Below are 26,488 nucleotides of genomic sequence, written 5' to 3' on the forward strand. Positions count from 1 at the left end.
TTCTATGTCACAAAGATAACTAGAGAAAAATAATAATATCTGTGGTGTTGCTCGTAATGCTTATAAAATTGCTGCATTCTAAAAAAAAATTTAAGTGCATGTTGCAGAAAAATGTGAAATTATCTGAGAAGGAGAAATTGAAGCCATCTCTCCTATAAAAATCAAAGTAGGATTTTTTAAATAAGTGGAGACCTAGATTTAGTCACTATTATCATATTGTCTGTATTTGCATAAATATAATGTATCAAATATAGAAAAATTACTCTGTCCTTTCATTTAAATGTTCAGGCATGTGCTGGTTGTATCACCTTTTTGTTAATTTCAACTCTAATTTAGAAGTAAAAAGGTCATTTGGGATCAAAAAGTGAAATCTATTGAACTGTTAAAAACTGAGTGAATAGAAATGTTTAATGGCAGGAAGAAGAAAAGAAACTGAACTATGGGGAAACAAGGCACAAACAAGAAGCTGTTTCTTTCCTTACTCACCCACCCTTCCACGCTCTGTGCTCATTCTTGGGCTTCGTAAACAGCACTGAGAATGCTGGTGAAGCCTGGCTTGACTGAGGAATTCACCAGAGACTACTTCCTGTCTAGTCCCTGCTCAACTATCTCCTGCCCAACTTCCTTTAAGAAGAGCCTCTCAGAAAGATAAACAGAAAACTTTCCTATACACACTTAAGAAAATTGGCAAAGGTCTGAGGGGAAAGGTTTCCTAATCACCAACAACAACATCAACAAAAGAGACACTTCAGTTACTTATCTTATGAACCTCTTTTCTGCATGGACCATGTTCATCTCTTCCTTCTTGAAATGCCCCTCAGTTCTTTAATTTTTCAAACATTTTTCTTCTATGACAATGAATACTTTCAGTTCATCTCCTGCCTTTTTGATTGGTCCTTCTTTGTCTCCTTTTGTGGATTCTTATGTACTGAGTTCTTCCCTTAATTAATGGTGTTCCCTGTGATTTCATTCATCCATTCATTCATTTAAGAAATACTTATCAAAAATCCATTATGCACTAGGCACTGGAAATATAGCAGTCAACATTGTTCTTGATAAGGGACAATATAAAAGACAAAAGCACTCATATTATAATCCATTCTGAACAACCTACCTATTCTTCCTGCAATAATCATCTACTCTTGTAGTGGCACCCATCATTTCTGTGATGATGGCTCTCACATTTCTGTCACCAGCTCAGACTCTGAGTTGCCAACTCAATGGACCACTATGCAGAGCATAGTGGTTTAGAGTGTGGATCCTGCTCTGATTGTGCTCGTATTCTAATTCCACTCCTTACTAAGTATTTGGCCTTAATTGTTATGTGCCTCAATCCCCCTGTGTATTAAAGGGGGATAATGATAGTGCCTGCCTGACTTGCTTGTTCTGAAGACTAAAGCAGTAAGACCTCAATAAATGTTAACTGTTTTCACCAGTTGAATTTCGCAGATGAACTTCAAACTCACGGGGTCTGCAGTCAGATTTGCTCTGTTCATTGTTCACTCTAGTCACCCACTTTAGAAACCCAGGAGTCAGCTCTGTCTCTTTCCATTCCCCATCCCCACACATTCAATCCTCCCCCAGGTTCTGCAACAATTACCTCCTATTTCTGTGGTTCAAGACCTCATCATCTCTTCCTGGCCCTGCTGCTTGTTTCCTTGTTTCTTTCCCACCAGTTCAGTGTCAGAGGAATTGGGTAATGTCACTTCACTTCATTAACATTCCAAGCACAATTCCCAAACTGGTGGCCTGAAGGCCAACTCAACAGGCAGATGTTTTGGGTTGTCCAGCAATACTAAACAATAAAATTTAATTTTAATGTCATCATGTGGGGCATACACTCCCTAGGTCAGCCTCAGTCTCCTCTATTCATAAGGTTTTACATGCACTTACGTCACATGTTTGTTCTGGTGCCCAAGACAGTTGGGTTTCTGACCTCTAACATGAAGGGTAATGGGCCCACTCCTTAATATACCAGCCTTTCAGATCTGCATCCCACCACTTACCAGACCTTCCCCTCCTACCACTCATTCTCTCAGAGCTTATGCTCCTGACATTTCTCACCTCCCTGCCTTTGTTCACACCCTTTATTCTGCCAGACTTGTCCTCCCAACTCTGCTTGTTGAAACTGTAGAGTCTCAAGATCCTTCAAGATCTTTTTCAAATTTCTCTACCCCCATGAGGCCATTCCACATCCACCTAATTTGGCAGTCATCTGCCACTCAAGTTATTAGTGATTTTAATCACAGAGTATTTTGCTAAAACCTATGGAAATTCTCCTTATAAACCAGCAGATATACACCACACCTGCTGAACTCCATTATGATCCACAGGTTAAGAATCCCTTCTAATCAGATGCGCTATCTATCTCTCTTACTTGAATCCTACAGAATGTTGGTGATCTTTTCCTTAAGCTACTTACAGTTTCTACCTTGATTTATAGCTTGTTTTTGTTCTCTCCCAACTGCCACCACTCCTTCACACCCCAGCCCACCCATGCTCACAGCTGTGCATCAGATATGCTCAGTGTTTAATTATTGAATTGAACTGAATTATTTATAAAGCCTGGATACCAGTCTGTGACCTGACTAAGCAGTTACTATTTTACAAAAATTGCATTGCTTATAAGATTGGAGAAAGTTATCATTTTATAATTATACAAGGGACAAACATACCTTTCTGGTAATGTTTGTTTGCCAGACTGTGTTCTGTGCTATAATTGCCCTTACACATTTATTTCTTTTGAATTATTTATGACAGCCATGTCTTAGTAATGCAAAAAATGTGTGGAAAGAATTGAGTAATTTAACCTTTATTTTAGGTCCAAATAAGAATGTTGAAGTTGGCGAATGAAACATCTGGCCTTTTTAAAAATTTACTTTCACATTCAGTGACATTACATTCATTTGTTTCCATCAGGTCACTCTTACCAGTTTTCTCTGTCATTGGTATTTGGTGTCTTAGTGGCTCTGATGCACTTTTTAAGATGCTCACAGGCCACATTCATGGTTGATCAGATCCTACTGCCCTCCCACTCATGCTAGACTTGGCTACACTTTGTAGGAAAATGTTAAAGAATCTTTCATGTTCAAACCACACTGGGCTAGCTAATGGATCATCCTCACAACACTTTCACCTATACGATAGTTTGAAACATCTCCACCCTATAAGATTGCCAGTCTGGTTCCAAATAAGATATCCTTAAAGCCTTTTTTTACTGTGGTGGTCTTTCAAGTCAATGTTGGTTATATTCTTGGGGGAAAAAAACTAAATTATGTATTTAAGGGTGAAACAATACTAAATTATTAAACCATACTAATTATTGAAGTAAGTTTTCCCATTCTCACCCACCTACCTATCCCCATGCAAGCCCATGCCGTGGTTCCTAGTTTATGGCCTTTGACTAGCCAGTTACCAGCAATGGCTGGGCTGCCTCCCACTTCCTTAGAGAGGGTCTTCCCACTCCAGATTTTTAAGAAGGTGACTTCCCATGAGCTGAAAAACTGGTTACAGCCAAACAATTTGCAAATAAATTGATGCCATTGGTGTAACATTGTTACATGGTAGGGTTTCCACATTTCAAATTGTACTCTATTTTTGAATATTCACACTTTCTATAGCATCCTATCTCACAAACTTGAGAGAGATGTTGGTTGTATATGTATTGAAAGGAATCAGAAACACCAAAGGGACACAGACATGACATCATAGTCTCAATAGAGTTTTGCTTTGAGTTTTTGTGGCAGTTAAGCTCTGGGAACTAACTGAATCATGAGAGTTGTATCTTCATACCCCAGTCCATGTTTTTAAAGTTAGGAAAGCAGTGCATTAAACAATGTTGGAACACCTTGAGCAATGTTCCATTCCAAGCACCAGGTAAGGAGGGTGTGGTGAATGCTAAGATGAGAAACACAGTAGATTTGTGAACAACATAGATGAGTCAAAGGTACATTATGACACAGAACAAAAAGAAATAATACCTTTCAAAAATTCTGGCTGACTATTTCCCTTATGAAAGGCAGGGCAGAAGCAGCTTGGGGTGTTCATTCCTGATTCAAATCCATGGAAATAGCCATAGGAGAATGCAGTTGAGGTCATTAGATGTGGGAGTTCATTCGTGGAAGTTTAGGAAGCCAATAAACAACACCCTTCTCTTACCCTCCTGAGCTCCAGACCATTTTTTAAAATACCTCCAGGAATCAGACAGATGGTGATTAAACTATCAGGTTTATCACTGATGAAGCCAGAATGGAAAACATAGTTTAGATATGTGGTTAAAATTGGGCCTCCTACTACTTTCCCAAGAATTAAACATGCCCAAGTTAAAGGCATGGCCACTGCAAATCTGTAGGCTGCTTCTGTGCATGCCCCATGGAGGGCAGGAGCCAAATGTCCAGAGAGAGACTAAGCTGCTCTGAATGAGGACAGGCCTGCACTGTGCCTGCTGCTGCTGCTGTATTTATCCCTAGGGATGTCACTCTTTCTTCCATGGGAGGAGTAAGTGATGGAGCGGGAGGTAGAAAGAAGATGGAAGTTACCCTTTTCAATATAATTCCTGCTGACAGTAAGGAAGGGAGGGAGGGAAATCTGTTTGAGCCACACCACAGCAGAGCTTGGCAAGTGCATTCATAATTTTCATATGTAAAGTGCAACAGGTCACTTCATGGCCTGGAACCTTCTCTGAAGAGTGTAGGTGTGGCAGAAGTGTGCATATAATTGGATAATAATAATAATAGCAAACGCTTGTTATTCTTTGTGGGGGACACTGTCTTAAGCAGATTATATGTGTTTATTTAATCACTGCAACAACCCTATGAGCATTATTATCATCCCTTCTTGACAGAGAGATTAAGGAACTGGTCTGCTACCGACACAAAAGGTTAAGGAACTTGCCCAGAGTCATGCTGGAGGAGGTTGTGAGAGCTAGAATTCGAGCCTGAGTCCTTGCTCTACCCTCTAAAGCAGATAATCAACCTGGCTGGCTGGCCATTGCACTCAGGGTTGCCAGCCAGCCCAGCGGTGGCCCAGACCAGAGGAGAACAGTCTCTTTTCACCATTCTGAGATGTTTCTAGAGCTACATGGACAGGGAGGAGATGAGAACCAACGGGGCTGGGAGTATAGGTGTGACATTTCATTTTAAAAGCTACGTAGCCTCCCGCCCTGGTTGTTCTGCCTCTGTGGTGTCAGAAAAATGTCACAGTGCTGCCCATGAAGGAATCACTGAACGGGACAACCTGAGAACCTCTGCTCCAAGCTACCAAGGAATGAATCAGGAGGAAGGGAACAGACAGAGGGCAAAGCATTTCTCTGGAACAAGAGGGGGATCCTTTGTTTTGAAAAATTTCAGAGCTTTTCTGTACTTCAAGGTCTCAAAGCAGACCCTGAATACTAAAAGAGTTTGTTAAATTATAATATACAAATGAAAACCCACTAAGTTCTATCCACTTGCCCCTTCTTCCCACAATTAGATGACTTGGCTGCAAAGAAGAGTAGCATGAGATTTATACATTTGGTGGGGTTTTATTTTTTTAGAAAAGATTTTCTCTCTCTCCGATTTCCTTAAGTATTTCATCTTTGCATGAATAAGAAGGGGGCAAATGGGTGCAATTCACATTGATGTTAATATCCTGGTACGTACATGGGGCCAGGTGTTTATTGTACAAGGCTGAAAGGCAGATACAGTCACTCAGGTCTGGCCCAACATTTTGTCAAAAGAGAGTAGATCCTTGGAGGGTTTGAAAAGGGGATCAAATACAATGAACTGAAAGTAGCATGATCTCAGCTTCCTCGCTGCTCATTAAGAAGAGAAGAGAGAAAACAGGAATGATAGGAGAAGCTGTAGTAACATTTTGGAATCATTTTCAACTCTTCTAAAGAAGCAGGATAAAATTAAAGTAGTCCAAAAAATGACTGAAATGTGTTTCCAATTTGTTTCATCCCCTTCCACTCTCAACCCCATTCTTTTAAAATTCCTCCCATTAATATTCTCTGGTCACTGTTTTATCTATTGAGTTTCCTTTGACTAGCCAAGAAATTGTTGTATGAATTCCTTACAGCCAAAAGTCAAAGATGCCAAAGGAATAATGGTACTTATAAAAGATGAAGCACTGATGGAAGGAAGGAAGGGAGGGAGGGAGGGGAGGGAAGGGAGGGAAGGAGGGGAAAAGAAAAAGCAACACACGGGGCTTCCCTGGTGGCGCAGTGGTTGAGAATCTGCCTGCCAATGCAGGGAACACGGGTTCGAGCCCTAGTCTGGGAAGATCCCACATGCCGCGGAGCAACTAGGCCCGTGAGCCACAATTACTGAGCCTGCGCGTCTAGAGCCTGTGCTCCGCAACAAGAGAGGCCACGATAGTGAGAGGCCCGCGCACCGCGATGAAGAGTGGCCCCCGCTTGCCACAACTAGAGAAAGCCCTTGCACAGAAACGAAGACCCAACACAGCCATAAAAAAATTAATTAATTAATTTAAAAAAAAAGAAAAGAAAAAGCAACACACTCATTAATTCTACTGTCAACTGACAAAAAATGCACAACCTAGAAGTTGAGAAATATGTTTTGTCAGACGGACATACTGAAGATTTAAGCCCGGGAGACAGGCTTTCAGATAGCTTTGAGAAGTAACGGAGGAGCCAAGATATATAGGAGTTTTGCAAAAACAAACCAGGTACTTGAACATCAAAAGATTTCTGCTAACTAAAGAAAAAACAAACATTTCAAGTTAATGAATTTAGCACCTTTCTATGTATGGGAAGATGCAAGAGTCTGGGCTCATTGAAATCATTCCTTTGATATGCACCTTATCTAGGGCCAGTATCCTATTTTTCTCCATCCTGAAACCCCTCTGGGTGAACAGTCTGGGGTGATTGCAGACAAGAAATTGATTTGTGAGTTCCTTACAGCCAAAAGTCAAAGATGACAGGTGAAGAGTGGTACTTTGAAAAGTAACATCCTGTGTCTACTTATATGGCAGGCAACATTCTTCGTCCACACTATGAAGGAACACTGTGAAGTATCTACACAGCATTATTGGGCAAAAGAGCCAGGACTGATATCACAGGACATTATTCTGTGATCTTGCAAGTCACTTCCCCTTTGGGGAGCTTAGTTTCCTTAATTTTGAAATAAGGTTGAACTAGCTGTTCTCTAAGGATCTTACATTCTCGTTTTTTCAATTAGTCACGTTCCTTCTGGCAAGCATTTTTATTCCCACTTGGTAACAAAGAAAATAAGACATCAGGAAGTTAAGTGGTGTAGACCACCCACTGTGGAGGTGAAGGGGCCAGAGAGCACATTTCTGAGCAGGAGGCTGTCTTTGAGCTGCTAAGATTCAATTCTTTATTTTCCATCCCTAGTAACAAAAATTTCACCGTGAGGGCAGAAACAAAATCAAGTTAGAGCTCCTAGTGATTAAGTTTCCTGCAGTAACTCAGAATATAAATCAGCAACTAACTGGATGCATGCGAGTTGCTCACAGTTGCAAATTCTTTTGTCTTTGTCAAGAAAATTAAAGAAATACTTGTTCACATTTCTATAAAACCATGAAAACAACAAACCAGACATCCATAAATGATAGACTGAGCTGTGGTTAGGCTAATCTGAATTAATTATTCTGAGTTACAGCAAAGAATGATGCTAATGCCTCCCCTTATTCTGCTGACAAGAGCATCCATCAGATGCCTGCTTTGGCTTCTGCATCACCAGTAAAACCCACTAAACCAAGCCTGTCTCCCTTCATGCTGCCTCTCATGTCCTGAGTAGAAGGGGTTTCTTTTTATCTCTCACTGCATTTCCTTTCATAACTCCCTTCCACTAATTTTGAGAAAATAAAGAAAAATCTTCTTTTGGTATAATTACATTTCCCCTAATTCTTATTTTGCTTTGAAATGGAGACTGCTAATATAAATAGAAATTCCAGGGCAGATAAAACGAGGACATGCATATAAACAGTAGGACTTAACCCTCACCCAAGGGAACTTCTAGTTCCTCTTTGTAAGTAATTCTTCCCAAAGATGAAATATTAAACTAATCTTTCAGCTTCCTTGCTCACTAGCTGTGTGTTTGGACAAGTCCCTTAATCTCTCCATACCTCAGTTTCCTTACCTGTGCAATGGGTTGTTGTGAGGTTTAAATGCACACAGACTTGTAAAGCATTTAGAACAGTGTCTGGTGCAGTGAGCACTATAGTGGACTAGTACTACCTCTGTTGTTATTTCTCCCTCAGCAGTAAGTTATAGTATATCTGCTGGATTGTCTCAAACCCAAACACTTCAGAAAATTTTTGCTCTGGTTGAAAAATCTTCAAAACAAAAGCCAATTTCTTTTTTTTTTTCCATCTTCACTTGATACCAGCCTAAACCAAATATGTATATTTAGAAATGGTTTTCAGTCATTCTAAGATTGGGAGAATGATACAGAGAGGAAGTAAGATTCTCTTTACATCTCTAGAGGGCAAAGCTTGGCTTCTTCCATTGCCTTTCGATTCTAAAGCTGTAATGTAGTCACAGCAGAATGATGTCAGAGATTGCAGATAAAAGCTCACAAAAAGCAGCTTACACAACAGGGGGAAAGGAACACTAAATCTTTGATTAGAATACGGTCATTGGGAATATTTGTTGCTGGAGAAAATCTAAGTAGAGTGACCATTTGCATGTTGATGATGATAAATGGTACATAAGGGGAGCCCTGGGGATGATAAATGCTGAGAATGTTGACAAATATGTTTCCCTCCATCTGATCATACCTAAAGGGACAACCATCATTCATAATTATGGTGCCATTAAAATAAACATTTTTATTTTATTGCTTCCAGGTTTTCCATTTGCTTTTAAAGAATTGGTTCATCAGATTTCCAGATTAAAATGTGTGATGGTATGCATTCCAACGCAAGGTACATAACATATTCAGCGACTGGAAGACAGAGAAACATGAAAAATGTTTCAGGAGCACCACTTGGCCTTAGGTTTTAATGGACAAAGTCTCTTCCCCAAATGCAGCCTTTCTGTATGCCTTTACACAGAGCCATTATTGCCTTCATTCATTCATTCCCCCTAAATGCATCCTGCATTGCTGCCTGGGCCACTTCCTGTTTCAACTGGAACCGTGTTGACTACCTAGTACTCCCTCTACAGTGTGACTTAGGATAGAAGAGCAGCAGTCAGCACACATTGAATGCTGGTCACTGTGCTTACTGCACTAACTTGTCTGCTTACTGCACTCACAACCGTGTGATGTGGATGGTCTGGGGATAAGGAGGTGTCATTGCCCTCAAGCCAAAAACCAGCCTGCATGCTCGAGATGAGCAAGGTGCTTGTAACAAGAAGGAAGAGTGACACTGTGGCCACCTGCAGGATGTAAGGAAGCTGGTTTTAGGAAGGACTTATTATGAGGTTCGGACCTTGTGCAAGGTTTTGTTGGGGAGGGTATAAGTAATCAAGGGCTTTGCTCAGGATTGGATGCTATCAGGAGCAGGGCAACTTTGTGATTGGGTGTTTTAATAAGTTATCTGGGAACTTCCCTGGTGGTCCAGTGGTTAAGAATCTGCCTTTCAATGTAGGGGACGCGGGTTTGATCCCTGATCAGGGGAACTAAGATCCCACGTGCCACAGGGCTACTGACCCCACGCGCCACAACTAGAGAGTAGCCCGTGCGCCACAATGAAAGAGCCTGCGTGACGCAACTAAGATGCGATGCAGCCAAAAGTAAATAAATAAATAATTTTTAAAATGCAATGTGATTAAAATTTAAAAAAAAATAATGTCATCTGTATGGGAGGGGGATGTAGCAAGGCTAAAGCTGTGGTTGGTAAAGAAACAGCAGTGACCCATATTAGCCAGGATGGGGGGTCTTTGGTCATTTCTGTGGCTTGGACAATGCTCATGTTTTGTCTGTGTTCACACACAATTACAGAGAGGTTTTTTTTTTTTGTCTCAATTTCATCCCGGACAGTCAATAGAGTGGCCTTGTCTGATGCTAGTGTTCTGTGAAAGAGTTCATGTTTAACAGGAGATCACCAGGGCATAGCTTGAATGCCAGGTCAGTTCTTAGAAATATCAAGGCCAAGCTGACAGTCCTGTGCCAGCTTCTGGGCGTCAAGGGCTATTTCTCATTCTCAGTGGTGTTAAGAAGTTGAAGAGCTAGGCCAAAGTCATACAGCTCATGAGTTGACGAGGCATAATGTTAATACAACTCAATCTGGTCCCTAAGCCCAAACACTTACAAACGATTTGCTCCCAAACACTTACAAACGATTTGGCTTTTATGAAACATCTGTTTTCATCTTCCTGGATTTCCCAGGAGAATCCAGCTAAGCTTCCTGGAATATTCTGTGGAATGAATTGGATTGAGTCTTGAGAGTAACACTGACTTCAGTAAGAATCCAAGTCTAATGTGACCTAAACACAATCTATTTCAATGACAGTCTCTTACCCTCCTCCTTCTGTGCCTTTGTCAGAAATCAGATCGTGTTCAAGTATTCATGTGTATGGTTAGAAACCCCCTTATTTGGTGATCTCCTGCCTTTTAGCTCCAGCCACTCAGTTTGATAGAAGTGTCTTGAGGTTAATAAAGTGAGCCCCTTTTTAAATAAAGTATTATTTTAGTATGGTAGAAAGTACTGAGGAAACTTCTCTCAAGGGCGTATGAAGCAGTGAAAAAAAGACTAAGGAGACAAAACACACAGAGTTCAGAGATAAGCTCTGCTACATATTTGCAGTTACCTTGGGCAAGATTAGTGACCGTGGCCTCAGTGCTCTTAACTCTAAAATGGGAATTAGAACATCTACCTTAAAACGTGTACTGTTAACATAACAAACCTTAACATGTAACTTTATGGTTTCTGTCTGTATCCCCTGCTACGCTCCATGCTCTGAGCCCCCAAGGGCAGGAACCAGGTCTGACTTGTTCCCTGCTGCAGCCTCAGAACCCGGCATGGGACCATTCTGGCACCAGCTCAACCTAGCCACAAACAATCTCTGAGGAATGAATTTTATGCCCTCACACTTGACTGAGGGTGTGGAATCTGTTGGTAGTTAAAGTAAAATCGTTCATGGATAAAGAATTCTGCCATATCTGTTCCTGATTCAAACAAAGGATGTAGTAGAAGCATCCTCAGCAGGCAGAGAAGAAAGGTGGACCTTGGTATAGCTGAAGCTAACACTGTTTGAGCCAGGCACTGAGCTAACTCTTTTACATACATGTTTTCATCTATTCTTTGTAGCAATTCTATGATGTATACCCATTTACAGATAAAGGAAGCGAAGAGGTTAAGTACCTTGCCCTTGGTGGAGTTAGTCTGTCTTCAGAGCCTGTTCTGGGAGATGACTTCCTGTGTCTTGTTAGGTCATATGGAGAGGTCTCTCTCTCTCTCTCCCCTGTTCCTCTGCAGGGGAAAGCTGTCAGAGCTGCTACCCTGGCACCCTTCTAGATTTCAAATTTCACATTAACACTTACCCAGATTATTCACGCCATACCATATTGCAGAGGGGTTGCTTTCTTCCTAGGTATGGGGAGCTTGTACTAGTGTAGTGAGTACTTCACTTAATATTATTCTGTGTATTAGGAAAGAGTCAGTAGAGAATGACAGGGGGCAGTGGCTTTGTTCCCCAATGACAGCAGATGATGTAACCCCCATGTGGAGACTAGGGGACAGCTGTTCCCAAGGAAAGAGGTACACAGGAGAGCACCATATTCTTGTCCAGCCTTTGAACAGAAGACTTCAAACATACTTGTTTGCCATGTGTTGCAAGTAACCTGAAATCTCTAAAGGTCTGATGTGGAAAAACAAAGGATACCAAAGAGATCAAAACATACTAAAAGCCAATCATGGCCACCGAGTTCAACTTTTGGTCACAAAAATCAAATGATTCCCTGGATTTGTACTTTCATGGCATTCTGCCTCTGGCTCTACTGGGCTTGGATAGAGCTGTGGATAAGGCAGTTTCCACTCAAAAGACTGTGTCAGGTTCTGTACCCCATTGTTGGTAGGTGCAGGAAACATGGTTAGAGGACATTTGGCTCATTGACCAATATAAGAACTGTCACTGATGCCATCATTGAGCACCGTGCTTGTGAAAGTATTCCAGGTGAATCTCTGGGGCCAGCATGGCCACAGGTTTTATGTGTCCATGTCCAGGTTTGCTGCTCCAGGGCCCTTGGCACCAGAAGAGAGGTTCTTGTTGGATTCGGGTGCTCAGGATCAGAGGCCCTCAGGCTGACCTAGACCCAGGGCTTCTGGGTTGAGAAGGAAGCTTGTTTTCATCTCTGACCACCATAAATTCATCTTGAAGGCCAGGTATTCATTTGGTAAACATTTTCCAAGCAAGCACTATAGCCCAGCACTGGAAATAAAAATATGAACTTGATGCCTTCAGAGACTGTAGAGTCACTTAGGGGAAACAGACACACAAATTTTTTAAAACTATAATACCACGTAAAAATGTGCCACATCAGAAATATGTGCAAGTACGGTACTAGACAAAGCAGGAAACATGGCCAGAAAAGGCTTCATAGAATTAACAGCAGTAGACCCATGGGTTGCTTACTAGCCATGTGCTAAGGTCAGTATAGCATAAGGGACCAAGCACACAGGATTTGAAGTTAGACCAAAGCTCAAATCTTAGCTGTGTCCTTTACCATTCAGCAAATAACCATCCAAACCTCAGTTTCCTTCTATGTAAAGTGGAAGGAATAAATACCATTATATCTACTATCGAGATGAAAGGCACACTGCAGCAGTTTCCTAGGGCTTCTAAACCACAAACTTGGTGGCTTAAAAGAGCAGGACTTTTTCTCTCACAGGTCTCTGAAGTGCTAATGGAGACTATTTCCTGTCCTCCTAGCCTCTGGTAGTGGCCAGCAACCCTTGGCACATTGGCTTGCTGATGCATCATTCCAGCGCCTGTCTTCATATGTTCATCTCCCCGGTGTGTATGTGGCACAGTGTCCAAATTTTCCTCTTCTTATAAGGATGCCAGTCATATTAGATTTAGGGCCTACCATAATTCAGTATGATTTCATCTTGATTGCATCTGCAAAAACCATATTTCCTAATAAGGTCGCATTCACAGGTTCTGCGTAGAAATGACTGGGACGAGGGGACACTATTCAACACAGTACACACAACAAGTGTGCCCTCAGTCAATACTAGCTATTAAAATTAGGATTATTATTAAATTCTAACAGCAAAACTTGTAGGTAGATATTATCCTCATCGAACAATAAACTAGAATTTAAGGGTTAAGTAATTTACCCAAGGCTAGTCAACAAGTAAGCTGCAGAACCAAGATGCAAATCTGCCTCATCTGACTTTAAAACCTGGGAGGGTCGCCAGCCACATTCAGGCAGGAGCCAGAAGGAGCTGATCTTGACACACAAACAGAAGTCTCTGGTCAGTATTCAGAGGCAGGTTGGGCAGGGAGAAGGGAAGGCATGGTGGGCAGGAAATTGATGTCCCAAAGCCATAGATGGCAAGGCTGGAAGACCCCTGTAGACTTTATAAGCCCAACCCCTTCATTGTTCAGAAAAGGAAAAAAAGGACTCAGAATTAGATGACTTGCCCGAGACCCTATAATCTGGCCTCAGGTCATTGTTGTTTGTCCCTTTTTTCCTGAGGATGGCCCCAGGCCAGGCCAGGCCAGCCCTCTGGACATGCACTAACCTTGCCTGTATCTGGCAGGCAAGGAAACGTGTCAGGGAGGGGCAGCTGCTTACTTATGTGGGAACCTGAGTCTCAGCTCTGCTGACCCCACTCCCACCACCAGACAAAGAGCCTATTTATAAAGCTAAACTGATACAAAGTTGAAAACCCTGAAATGATCAAGGCTTCCTTGGAGAAGATAATGTGGCAGCATTGACTCAATCTGGGAAAAGGCACAGAAGTGTGAAGGTCAAATGCAGAGCCTACTATTCCTGAGATTCTATCAGCAGAGACTGTGCAAACAGCAATGTGGGCCCCATCTCAACCTGGAATGGGATTAGCAATTATTAGCAGTTATGCTAAACAGTTTTTGAAAATCCCTGAGATTAGAAAACACATAAGTATGTGTAAGTCTCTCCCCTTCCCACTGTTAAGGCCCAGGGTATTGAAGGCCCGGCCCCCAACTCCCTCATCCTATCTCCACAGCCAGGCAAAGGAACCTTTCCAGTTCATAGCCTGTCCACACCCGCTCTGCCTCATTACCTCCCTCCCCATGTCCTTCGGCATAAATGCCAAACTGCCTATCCCAGCACAAAGGCCTCTGGGAATCTGACACACCTGTCCCACCAGTTTTACCCCCTGCCATCAAATTATAGTATTTACCCACTCACACACACATACACATTCTCCCTTATCTCCCTCAGCTTCAGCTGCACAACTCTGATTCTATCCCACCGACCTCAGTGCCTTTGCACATACCTGATATACCCTCCCCACTCTAGTTCCTCCCACTTTCTTAACCTTTCTTAATTGTCCTTAATGTTTGTGTCCATTCAATTCTAGAAATCTGTACTAAAGCAATCCTTGTACAGGCTCACAGAGATGTATGTACAAGGGTGCTCGTTCCTTTATATTTTGTATTAGAGGAAAAATAAGGACAAGTCCATCAGCAGGTTAAATAACTTGTGTCCATCTATTCTGTGGTCACTGTGGAGCTGCTAAAATGATGCCAGCCAGGTATAGATGAATGTGGAAAGATCTCCATGATGCACTGTGTTAGGGAGTCCTAATAGGAAAGGAGAGATGGGCCCCTACACAGTTGGTGACCTCTCCTATAATCCTGAGAAGAGTATTGAGTAGGGGGGTGGAGGAAAGGAATGAAGTTAAACACCTTCCAAGGTGTCCCTGACAAACCCCTCCCTGGGTGTTCAGATCATGAGGCATGTGTATTTATGCTGTTAAGACCAAAATTTCACTTTTTCACTTTCATTGACTAAATCAGAAATCATCTATAATTTTTCAAAGTGATAATGGACTTGAAGCCAGTGCTGCTACGTTCCTGGGTGTATTTGATCAAGGGTAAGAAAACCTGCATCAAATTCTGAATTTACCCCTGACTAGATCTCTCACTCGGGGAGATATATTTTTGCTTATCTGTGTAAGATTTACTTTCATCATCTGTGCGTCGAGGGAGGTGGACAAAATAATCTCTATGATACCTTTGTTGCAAGATTCTATTGGTCTCTTACTCTTGAGGCTTGTGCAATGTTAATAAGAATAATAATTGCTAATATATTTTAAGTGGTCACAATGTGATAGGCACTATTCTAAGCCCATAAAGTATATTAACCGTGTTATGCATCATAGCAATTGTATGAAATAAATACTATTGTCTCCTTTTTATGGAAGAAGAAAATAATGCCCAGAGATTAAGTATCTTAAAAGTCACACAGGGCTTCCCTGGTGGCACAGTGGTTAAGAATCCGCCTGCCGATGCAGGGGACACGGGTTCAAGCCCTAGTCCGGGAAGATGCCACATGCCGCAGAGCAACTGAGCCCATGCACCACAACTACTGAGCCTGTGCTCTAGAGCCCATGCTCCATAACAAGAGAAGCCACCACAATGAGAAGCCCGCACACCACAACAAAGAGTAGCCCCCGCTCGCCACAACTAGAGAAAGCCTGCACGCAGCAACAAAGACCCAATGCAGCCAAAAATAAATTTATAAAAAAAAAAAAGTCACACAAAGTCACACAGCTAGAAATTTGTAGAGTTGGAACCTAATTCCAGGCAATCCGATTCCAGAATCCATGGTCTAAACCATTCTGTTATGCTGCAACTAAAAGTCAATCTTTATATTGCTGCATGATTTAAGGATTCATACCAAAAAATTTAATGTTGAAGAAAACAATCTGAAGAGCTGATATAAAAAGTGTAGGTGAATATGGAAAAATTATCTATAAGAGCTCAAACGCAAAACTCCAGCAAAAGTTTTCCTTAAATATTTAAGCATTTTGGGCTTCCCTGGTGGTGCAGTGGTTGAGAATCCGCCTGCCAATGCAGGGGACATGGGTTCGAGCCCTGGTCTGGGAAGATCCCACATGCCGCGGAGCAACTGGGCCCGTGAGCCACAACTACTGAGCCTGCGCGTTCGGAGCCTGTGCTCCGCAACAAGAGAGGCCGCGATAGTGAGAGGCCTGCGCACCGCGATGAAGAGTGGCCCCCGCTCACCGCAACTAGAGAAAGCCCTCGCACAGAAACGAAGACCCAACACAGCCAAAAATAAATAAATAAATAAATAAATTTATTTTTTTAAAAAATATTTAAGCATTTTAATGACGCATCATTTCTGTATACCATAATGTGACTGTATCTACATACTTACAGATACAGTGTATATATATATAGTTGTTACAGTATAACAATTGCAAGAAAAAAATATCGCTATTAGTATTATTGCAGTCTTTTCTCTGAGAATACTACATTTTTTTCTCTGAGAGTAACACCATCACGTGTACACGGCATTGATGCTTTCGATTTTAATTTCACAGATGAAGGAACTTGGTGTCATCTTCTACAACTGCAGCTGCCTGGTCCTAGATTTACAAAGAATATTCGCTTTATATAGTTCATTAAAATTCAAGAGCAGAGTACCTCAGACCTGGTCCAAGAGGCTCTATGGGGTCTATGACAATGAAAAGAAATTGCAGCTTCAGTTGAACGAAACTAAATCTCAAGCATTTGTGTCGGTGAGTTTTGCCCTCTTCTCCTCCTCCTCCTCCCCTCCTCCCTCCTTCCTCCAAAGGCCCTTTATTCAGTTGGAATGTTCAAGTGTGATCTTGTGTTGGGCAAAAATGAATTTGACAGATCAGTTCTGACACATCCCTTGAAGAGTTAAAATATATCCATTCTTATACTCAATCATATGCTGTCCCTAGTTATAATAACAATACATGTGAATAATCATTCCTAGTTTCAGATATTTTGCATTATCTGATTTGATCCCCCCAGTCACCCCTTAAGGTAGACCCAGGATTATGACTGTGTTACAAATGAAGATACTGAAGTTTATCTACCAGCACAAAGACCGTCAGATGGCAGGTGCCAAGAGAAACACAAGCGCCCAGGTCTTCTGATACCAGATTCTATTTTTGATGCCTTTCATCAATGATTTTCAGACTTGATCTTAGCAGTAGAACCCTCTGATGAAACAAATCTAAGGGAACCCCAGTGTGTAAAACAGACAAAAGCAGAACTATTGTATTTGATTGGGGCTGGAGGGCAAGAGGCCCATCCAAAAGGGCAGGGCACAGTTTCCAGGCCTCTGATTACACTTGAAAACCACCACCCACTGCCCACGCACCACAGCTATCCCCACAGTGTTGCTGAGAGTGGGCAATGTAAATATCTGGACCTACAGTCCTGGTCCTCAAACTTTAAAGTATCTAAGAACCAGACGGGGAACCTGTTTAAAATGCAAACGTACAGTCCCACCATCCTCACCAGGATCTGATCCACTGGACCTGGGTGAGACCTTAGAATTTTGATTTGAATCAGGCTTCTGAATTGATCCTGATGCTCTGGTAAACTTCTCTAAACCATGCTGCCAATTTAATATGGCTGTTTCTCCACTGTCAAGCAGTGCTTCTATGCCAACAACTTTTATGTCACTGAAGAGCTTTTCATGGAAGAGTGAATAGTAGGCTTTTTGTCTATTAAAATGAAAGCACATTTTGAAAATTTAGAAATCTAGCAGTAGAGAGAAAATTGAAGTTGCTTGTCTTAAACAAATTCACATAAGTGTGAATAATATAAAATAGACTATGAAAGATTTTCGTCAAGTAGAACTAAAAAAAAAAAACCCTTTTTTTGGTATGTGTGGAGGTCAATAATGCAGTAGCGTGTAGCATATCATATAGGGCATTTTACTAATAAAATGCATATATTCAATTTTATTTCCTCTCAAGACAACCCTATAAGACAAGAAAACCAGATATTATTCTCAATTTGTAGATTAGTTGCAATAAGAAATTTGCCAAGGAACCACTAATCCAGATGGTAACATGACACCCCAGGAGTCCAGTAGAACAGATTGAAGCAGCAAGAAATAGATGAATTATAAGCAAATTTCAGATAGTTGCTGGATTTTGAATTTACAGTTTGAATCTTAGAGATGAGTGAATGTCATTGTTGCATAAATTTAAATTCTGACCCTTAAAAAAGTGGAGGAGTCCTCCTTTGTTGATCCCAAAGTTAACATATCTACCTCAGAGAGAGGGCCCAGGCCTTTAATAAAATCTAGGAAAATGCAAGGGCTTTGTTGTATTCCAGGGCAAATTTATAAACTGATTTTTATTAAATGGTTTGCCACAAAATAAGTTGAGCTTTTTTAACAGTCCTTCAGGTATAGTCTTTTAAACCATGCAGCACCTTTATTTTCTATTTTTATTTATTTTATTATTTTAAATTATTTTATTTTCCATTTCTTATTAATATCTCAAGCCTACCTTTGAATTTCAGTTCAACAGATATTAATTGAACATCATTTTTACAGAGGTATAAAATCTTACAGGTATAAGATAAGTAAAAGTCAATATTCCCAATATTGGAATTGGTATCATTTACTTAGAGCTCCTTGATCTCGCCTCTGTTATAGCATTTATCACATTTTTGTAACTATTTATTTATTATCTCTCCCACTATTTTATCAGGTTCTGAAGGTCATATGCTGTACTCTCTTCATTATTGTTATTCCCAGTACCTCCCTCAAGCCTCCCTAAAGCAGCAATAAATGTTGGATTTGTTCTACTAGTAGTAATATCAATAAGAAGTTCCAGGATACATACAGTTTTCTGAGTATATGTGCCAAACAAATGCCAAGACAAATTTATTTAAGTTCAAAATATTTGTTGTAAAATATCTTAAAATAGTATATTATATTTTATAAGCTGACTGTCCCAAGACTAAATTAACACACAAAATATATGTATTTGAAGGTCTTAAGAATTATCATTACCAAAATTAGATTTTAGGTGATAATAACTTAACATGGTTAAATATAAATTTTAAGTTATGATATAGATATGAATTATTTCTAATTTTCTCATGGAACACAAAGAGGCACTTGGTTAGATTTAAGTATGTGATCTCTAATAACTTGGGGCCAGATCATTCTAATTTTCTTACATTCCCCATTGAAATCAGAAGATAGGAACAATAGGCTGAGCTTTTGTCCTATTTTGTGGAGTTCTTTTTAGAGCTCTTGAGATTATGCATTTGATTTCCAAGATAAAGACTAGTTAGTTCAAGGTCTGTTTTTATTGATCTGGGTGCTAGACAGATTTCATTTCTTGTTGTTTATTGTTTAGTTCATTCATCCATCAATCATGTAAACTGAGATTTATTTAGTGAGTGAGGGAAGACATTGAATAGAACTTGGTGCTACTCTGAAAAATATAATTAAATACCCCTTTATAATCTCTGCTATATATTTTAATTACATTTTAATAGATTTATTGATATATAACTTACTACCATAAAATTCATCCTTTTAAAGTGTAAAACTCAGTGGGTTTTAGTATGGTCACAGAGTTTTACAATCATCTCCACCTGCTAATTTTAGAATATTTTCATCACCACAAAGGAAAAAGCCACACCCATTAGTAGTCACTCTCCATTTTCCCCTTCTCTCAGTCCCTATAAACCACTAATCTACTTTCTGTCTCTAAGGATTTGCCTTTTTCTAGACACTTCATATACATGAAGTAATACAATATGCAGTCTTTTTTAACTGACTTCTTTCACTTAGTATAATGTTTTCGAAGTGCATGACTCAGTACTTTTTCCTTTTTATGGCCAAATAATATTCCACTGTATGGATATATCACATTTTGTTTATCTGTCCATCAGTTGATGGACATTTGAGTATTTTTGCCTTTTGGCTATTGTGAATAGTGCTCCTATGAACCTTCATGTACAAATTTTTATTTGAATACCCGTTTTCAGTTCTTTTGGGTTTATGCTTAGCAGTGAAATTGCTGGGTACTGTGGTAACTCTATGTTAAACGTTCTGAGGCATTGACAAACTTTTCCAAACTGGCTGTACCATTTTACAATTCCACCAGCAATAAATGAGGGTTTCAGTTTCTCCACATCTTTGCCAACACCTGCTATTTTCTGTTTTATTTTAGCCTTCCTAGTGGGTGTGAAATTTGTCTTATGATTTTGATTTGCATATTTTAATGCACTTACTGGCCATTTGTATATCTTTTTAGAGAACTGTCTATCAAATCCTCTGCCCATTTTTCAATTAGATTACTTGTTTTTTTTGTTATTGAGTTGTAAGAGTTCTTTATACATTCTAGATACAAGAATGTACTTGATTTGCAAGTATTTTCTCCCATTCTGTGGGTTGTCTTTTCATGTTTAATTACATTTTAACATATATTTTCTGGGAATGGAGTATGGATTTTTTTAAAAAACCAGGAAACTGTGATGAAATAAATCAAAACCCTACTAAAGCAAGTATTTAATGAATATGCAAAACAAGGTACATGCAAATATAAGGCATTTATAGATGTAAGAAAGAAACATAGATTACTTATAATCAAGATGCCTCAAGAGCACTTGATTGGTAAAAGATATCACAGAGCTGAAATAAAGAAAAGGATCTATATTTTCCTTCTCCTTATATTTTGCTATGGAATAAAGGAGTACACAGTGCAAGGCTCAGAAAATTAATTCAGGAGTGATAAAAAGGGAACTTAACAGCCTTCTCTGTAATTAAACAATCAGAACTAGTTAATTTCCTCTGCCACATCAGAGGACACAGTCAAGTACTACCATGACCCCAGGGGCAGAGGTACTCATACAAATAGTCGTGCATTTCCTTAATAAACGCATGAAGCATCTGCCATGCTCTAGGCATTGGGTTAGGCAATGGGAACATAGGAAACAAAAAGGTATGTACAAATAAAGGTCTATTCACACATGGATGGAAATACCTAGAGTGAAGCAGCTCCAACTAGGAGTAGAGGTTGGGGGTCATACAAGCCTCCAACACTTACTAATTTAAGAAGCACTTTCACATTCATTCCACAAATATTTATTGAGCATATAATATGTGCTAAGTATGGCATGGCACAAGGTGCCGGAGACATACAACCAAGCAGCTCACAAGCTGGTGGAGAATCACACAGACAAATGAATTCAGTACAATGTAGCATGTGCTGGAATGACGCTGCATAAAGCAGGAATCTTATGTTGATCACTGATGTATGCCAAGTGCCTAGACTAGAGCTAGGTGCATGGCAGGTACTTAGTAATATTTGATGAATGAATGAAAGCAAGTGCAGAAGAGGAGCAGACCCAGCCAGGAGTAGGCCATTCTCTTATTTAAGCCTCAAGGCAAACCAGTGTGAAAGATTTGTTACTGTTCTTATCTCATTGGAAACAGAGGCTCAGGAAGCGTAAGGGACATGCCCAGCATGCTACAGGTTATAAATGCTGGAACCGGGCACATCACCAGCATATAAATGCTCTATCACCAAAGGCACAGTATCCAAACTTATTAGTAAATAGCAAATGTAAAGAGACCAGCAACTCTGTGTCTAAATTTGTTCCTCCCTGAAACCAAAATCCAGTTTTGGGAACATGCAAGGAAGTTCAGGAAATTCCTAACTGAAGCAAAAACATGGGCATTTGGACACATTTCAGAGTTGACCTAGGCTCCTGTCTAGAGCTAAGATCCTTAGCTTCTCCATGTTAAACCTAAAGAATGTTTAAAGACCCAATAGGCTGAGGAAATTAATTAATTTGAATATTTAATTTATTAATGGAGATAGAAAAATGAGTAAAATGCAATTCCTAAAATCAAGATATATAAGTCCAAGCAAGGACATGAGACAAGTATGAGTAATTATAAGTTTGAATACGCTAAACAATATAACAAATAAATCATATTATGGGAGGACAGAAAAGGAGAAGTAGCCTCTAGGTGACAATATAAAAATGTTTCATGAGGAGATAGTATATGAACTAGAACTTAGAGAATGTATAGGACTCTGATAGGCAAAGATAGGAAAACACATCAGCCGGAGGGGCTGGCAGGAGCAAATACACAGAGGCAGACAAGATGAGAGCATAGCCATGGGCTGACGATTATTTTAATTTGGGACACAGAAGACATGGTAGCCAGTAAATGAAGGAGGCAGAGAAACGGGAGGGCCAGGACTCAGAGGATACATGGATCCATCCCTCCCAATGAGATCAGACTGGATTCCAAGAAACCAGGAGTCCTGAGAGTGACACATGTTTGTTTGTTTGTCTTTTAAGCATTGAAGAGACAAGGAAATGAGTTCAGAAGACATATAAAAGCCCCAGCAAACAGCACCAGTGCCTGAATGAGGGAACATGAGAGACACTGCAGAAGCCCAAGCCATCTATCTTGGTGACAGATGGGGTATCTGCATATGTGTGTGCTGGGGAAGAAGTGTAGGATGAGCATTGGTTTTTGTTTGTTTGTTTGTTTCTTTGTTTATTTTTTATTGTTTTGTTTTGGGCTTTTTTGTTGTGGTTTATTTCTCTCTTTTAGCATTAGTTTTTTTTTTTTTTTTAGTACTTAGAAGCTCATCCTCATTCCAGAAGGGAAGTAATTTAAATCAAAAACTCATTCTGATACTCACCTGCCAAGACAACACTCTGAGTAGGGACGCCTGGTGGATGTGGCCCTTCAAGAGGCTCCTTTCTCAGCCCCACACTCCTCCTCAGTTGGGCATCCAGTCCGAGAGCTTCATCTTCCCTCTCTCTAAGCTGGGATAGGGGTTCCCACCAGCACTGTGCGGGGAGTTGTCCCCAAACATTTGGCAGGGACCCTGACCACCATTATCGGCAGAACATTTGATGAAGGACCCAGTACTGCCATTCCAGGCAGTTCCAGAAACCATTTATTTGGGCTTTGGTGCTAAGCACCTGTTGCATTTTTTGTGTTCCTTCACTTGGTTTCTTGCTTGTCAGGGTAATGCAGGAACTACAGAAATGCTTCTTTCGGTTTTGTCCAGTGGAAAACCAATGAGAAAACCAAAGTACATCTTTCCCTTTCTATAGCAACTTTATCTAAAAACATCACACTTCTGTAAGATGGAAACCACTTTGAGCAACATAAGAAAAATACCTCAAGTATAATTTGCCTCTTTCTTCATTTTTCTTAAGTCCCTGTCTCTCCTTATGAACTTGGCATCTTAATAAGTCACTTGGTTTTTCCTCTAGAATTACTGATGACCCTTTCTCAACAATCAACACTCCTCTTCCTCACTCGATGAAAGATTTGGGGAAAAAAAAAAACAAAACGCAAGATTTTTAGACCATGTGTCTTGAACATCTTCATGTTCATGGCCACATTACCTTTCAAGTGAAATAACTTCTAGCATAAATGGCTTGCTTTATGCATATATATACTATATACGGTAATGTCTGAGAAAATTAACTATGTATGACAAGGATGTATACCAGAGTCACATTAAGTTTAGAGTTAGAGCACTCTTATAAAAATAAGAAGTGTGTGTATTGAAAACAAGAATTCCCTCCCAAAACTGACTTAAAGGACAGATTTGAGACCCATCCCCCACACACCTTGATTTCTACTGGCCTCAACTTTGATAGAACTGAAAATGTATTTGTCTTAGTCTCATAAAGAACTGGAAAGTAGGTTTGCAAAAATTGCTTAAAAGCCAAGATTCATTTTTAAAAATTTTTAAATAACAACAAAAAAGAGAAATCCCCAGATTGCAAAAATTAATACTCTAAAAGTTTGGTTTTTGTGTCTTCACAGAATTCTCCCAAACTGTTTTGCCCTAAAAACAGAAGCTTTGACATAGACGCCATCTACAGTGTAATAGATGATGCCAAGCAATACGTGTACATCGCAGTCATGGACTACCTGCCTATCTCCAGCACAAGCAACAAAAGGTCAGTGAGTGTGCAATCTCAACTTAGATCCTGGGCTCCAGGGCCAGACACTAAACTGGAGACCACAGGAGAAAACACCCTGGACACTGAGATGCTATCAGGTCACATTAGGTTGCACATCATTCACATCTTCTCAGTGTACATTTGCAGCTCACCCATGGTGCGTCTCCTCTCTCAGTCCACTTTAAGGACTCAGGGTCTCATCCCACAGAACCACCTCAGTAGTTTACATTATAAGCATGAGAACAATTTTAGAATAAAGATTGGGTTGTTTTCAACTTGAAAATTATTTGGAAAAATAAATAAATAAAAAATTTTTAATTATTTGAAAAAAAATTTTTTGAAAATTATCAGTTGAGAGGTACCTGAAGGACATACTGAAACTGAGTAGGTCTGGCAAGATTTTCCTTAAAGGAGGTATCACTTTGTTGTATTCATGTAGGTCTTCATTGAATGCTAAATTTTCATACTATCTTTTCCACTTAAGGAGAAGGAAACTTAAAATATGTATGTTCTCAGTCAATCCATCCATCTGTAAGAGGAAGAGAGCATCTTAAAATGGAGATTTATTTTTTAATATTCATCACTGTTTAAGTGTGGAAATACTTGGAATCAACTTAGGAGCAGAACTTATGTCTCTAAGTCATAAATGCATGGCTAGACCCCAAGTATTTCCCACTTTTGCTTTCTTGCAGGGAATGCAGAGATTTGGGTGCTTGTAAATGTTTTGAATGATCCATTTAATCCAGGAAAAGTTTCCAAAGTGCAAATTTCTAGGGGTACAACCTGAGACCTTTTTAATTTGGAAAATTACAATTTCAAAATAACCATTTACTGAAGTTAAATAATGTGATGTGCCCTATATTGCTTGAATATTTTTCATATTGCCAACCTCACATATGCATAATATACAACTTCTCTATGCAAATGACTTTAAGATTGCAAAAGATGTGTTTCTCCCAGAAAGTGATGACTCCAAATGATTGTCAAAAACAATTTTAGGCTGCAAGATGCACATTATTAGGACACCTTTACTTTAAAATATTGTGCACCCTTTGAACATTCATGGATTTTTTTCCACATGCTTTCATTTTTTCAATCCCTCTTTTTTATGTTTTTCCCATTTATTGTTTATTTGGTTTTAGATTTTGTCTTAGACTTCAGCTTCACTTTGGGAAGCGTTTGAAACGTAATAGATAGGTTTTACCTGATTTTCCTGTTATTCGGGAGAATAAGTTCAAGTTTATGGACTTATTAGGATAGGATGATAATTTCAGAGGATTGGCAAAAACCTTCATTCCATGAAGTCCCTTCAAACAAACAAAATTAGGATCCTTCATAGCCAAGGGGGAAGGAATTAGTATGGATAATCTAAAATATCTTGGAAATACAAAAATTAGAGAAAACTAAAAGAACTAGAAACTGACCTGAAATCTTGCATTTTGATTATTAAAATACCATTATTGTTATTATTCAAAGAGCAGTTCTTTTATTATACTGATGATATTTCAAACCTGTTAATATCTCTAGCATTTTAAATGAAAAGCCATCAGAGACATAAGAGTAGTTCAAACATCAAGGTTAAAATTAAATTCTTCTCAATCATATGAATGAAAAAAATTTTTAAAGAGTGGACTTGTTTTTACATCATCCTGGAGAAATTTTTCAGGCATGGATTCAACTTGAATAAACAATTAGATATTTTCAAATATCAGTGTGTTAATAACCTACAAACTTAAGTTTTAGTCTGCACAGTAAACATAAAATGAAAGAGAAAAAATCCACATGCTTCCAAATTAGAAATGGTTGATATTGGTAGGCAGAGATATTGAATATATTCTCCAAACTGGGAAGGAGCTTTGACACCAAAAAACAAAGCAATTATGAAGTTTATTGTGGGTAAATTACATATAGGCAGGATTGGGCAGATGGAGATCCAGAGGCATTCTCAGCTGCACTCCATACTGCCAAAGGGGCACAGGGGGACTTAAAGGGGCCAAAGGTAAAAACAGAACTGACTACTAAGGGAGAAGCATGTCTGCACTGACAGGAACCAGAGATTTTTCCTCCCCTGAGGGGGTCTCATGACCATTTAACATCTGCATCAGCAAAAATCATTCAGTTCATATCAGATGAAGGCAAAGATAAAAGATGAACATGTTCCAAATTAAGGAACAAGATTAAAAACCAGAAGAAGAACTAAGTGAAGTGGAGATAGGCAGTCTTATCTGAGAAAGAGTTCAAGGTAATGATAATAAAGATGATCAAAGAACTCAGGAGAAAAATGGATGGAAAGAGTGAGAATTTAGAAGTTTTTAACAAAGAGAAAAGATAAAGAACAACCAAGCAGAGATGAAGGTTACAATAACGAAAATGAAAAATACACTAGAAGGAATCAACGGTAGACTAAATGATACAGAGGAAAATGGATCAGCAAGCTGGAAGACAGAGTAGTAGAAATCACTGACATTGAACAGAAAAAAGAAGAAAAATAAATGAGGACAGTTTAAGAGACCTCTGGGACAACATCAAGAATACTAACATTTGCATTATAGGGGTCCCAGAATGAGAAGAGAGAGAAAGGGACAGAGAACATATTTGAAGACA

The 26,488-nt window shown here is 39.6% G+C and overlaps 1 protein-coding gene across 1 annotated transcript in view; it reads left to right on the forward strand.

Moving 5' to 3' along the window:
- PLD5 (phospholipase D family member 5) overlaps positions 1 to 26,488 on the forward strand; it is a 480,756-nt gene that overhangs the window by 432,798 nt on the left and 21,470 nt on the right. Inside the window, exons 6-7 of the mRNA XM_061185407.1 lie at positions 16,468 to 16,665; positions 23,745 to 23,881. Of these exons, the coding sequence (XP_061041390.1) occupies positions 16,468 to 16,665; positions 23,745 to 23,881 (335 nt within the window). The remainder of the gene's footprint in view (positions 1 to 16,467; positions 16,666 to 23,744; positions 23,882 to 26,488) is intronic.

Source organism: Eubalaena glacialis, chromosome 3, assembly GCF_028564815.1.
Source record: "Eubalaena glacialis isolate mEubGla1 chromosome 3, mEubGla1.1.hap2.+ XY, whole genome shotgun sequence".
In the NCBI taxonomy this organism is placed as follows: Eukaryota; Metazoa; Chordata; class Mammalia; order Artiodactyla; family Balaenidae; genus Eubalaena; species Eubalaena glacialis.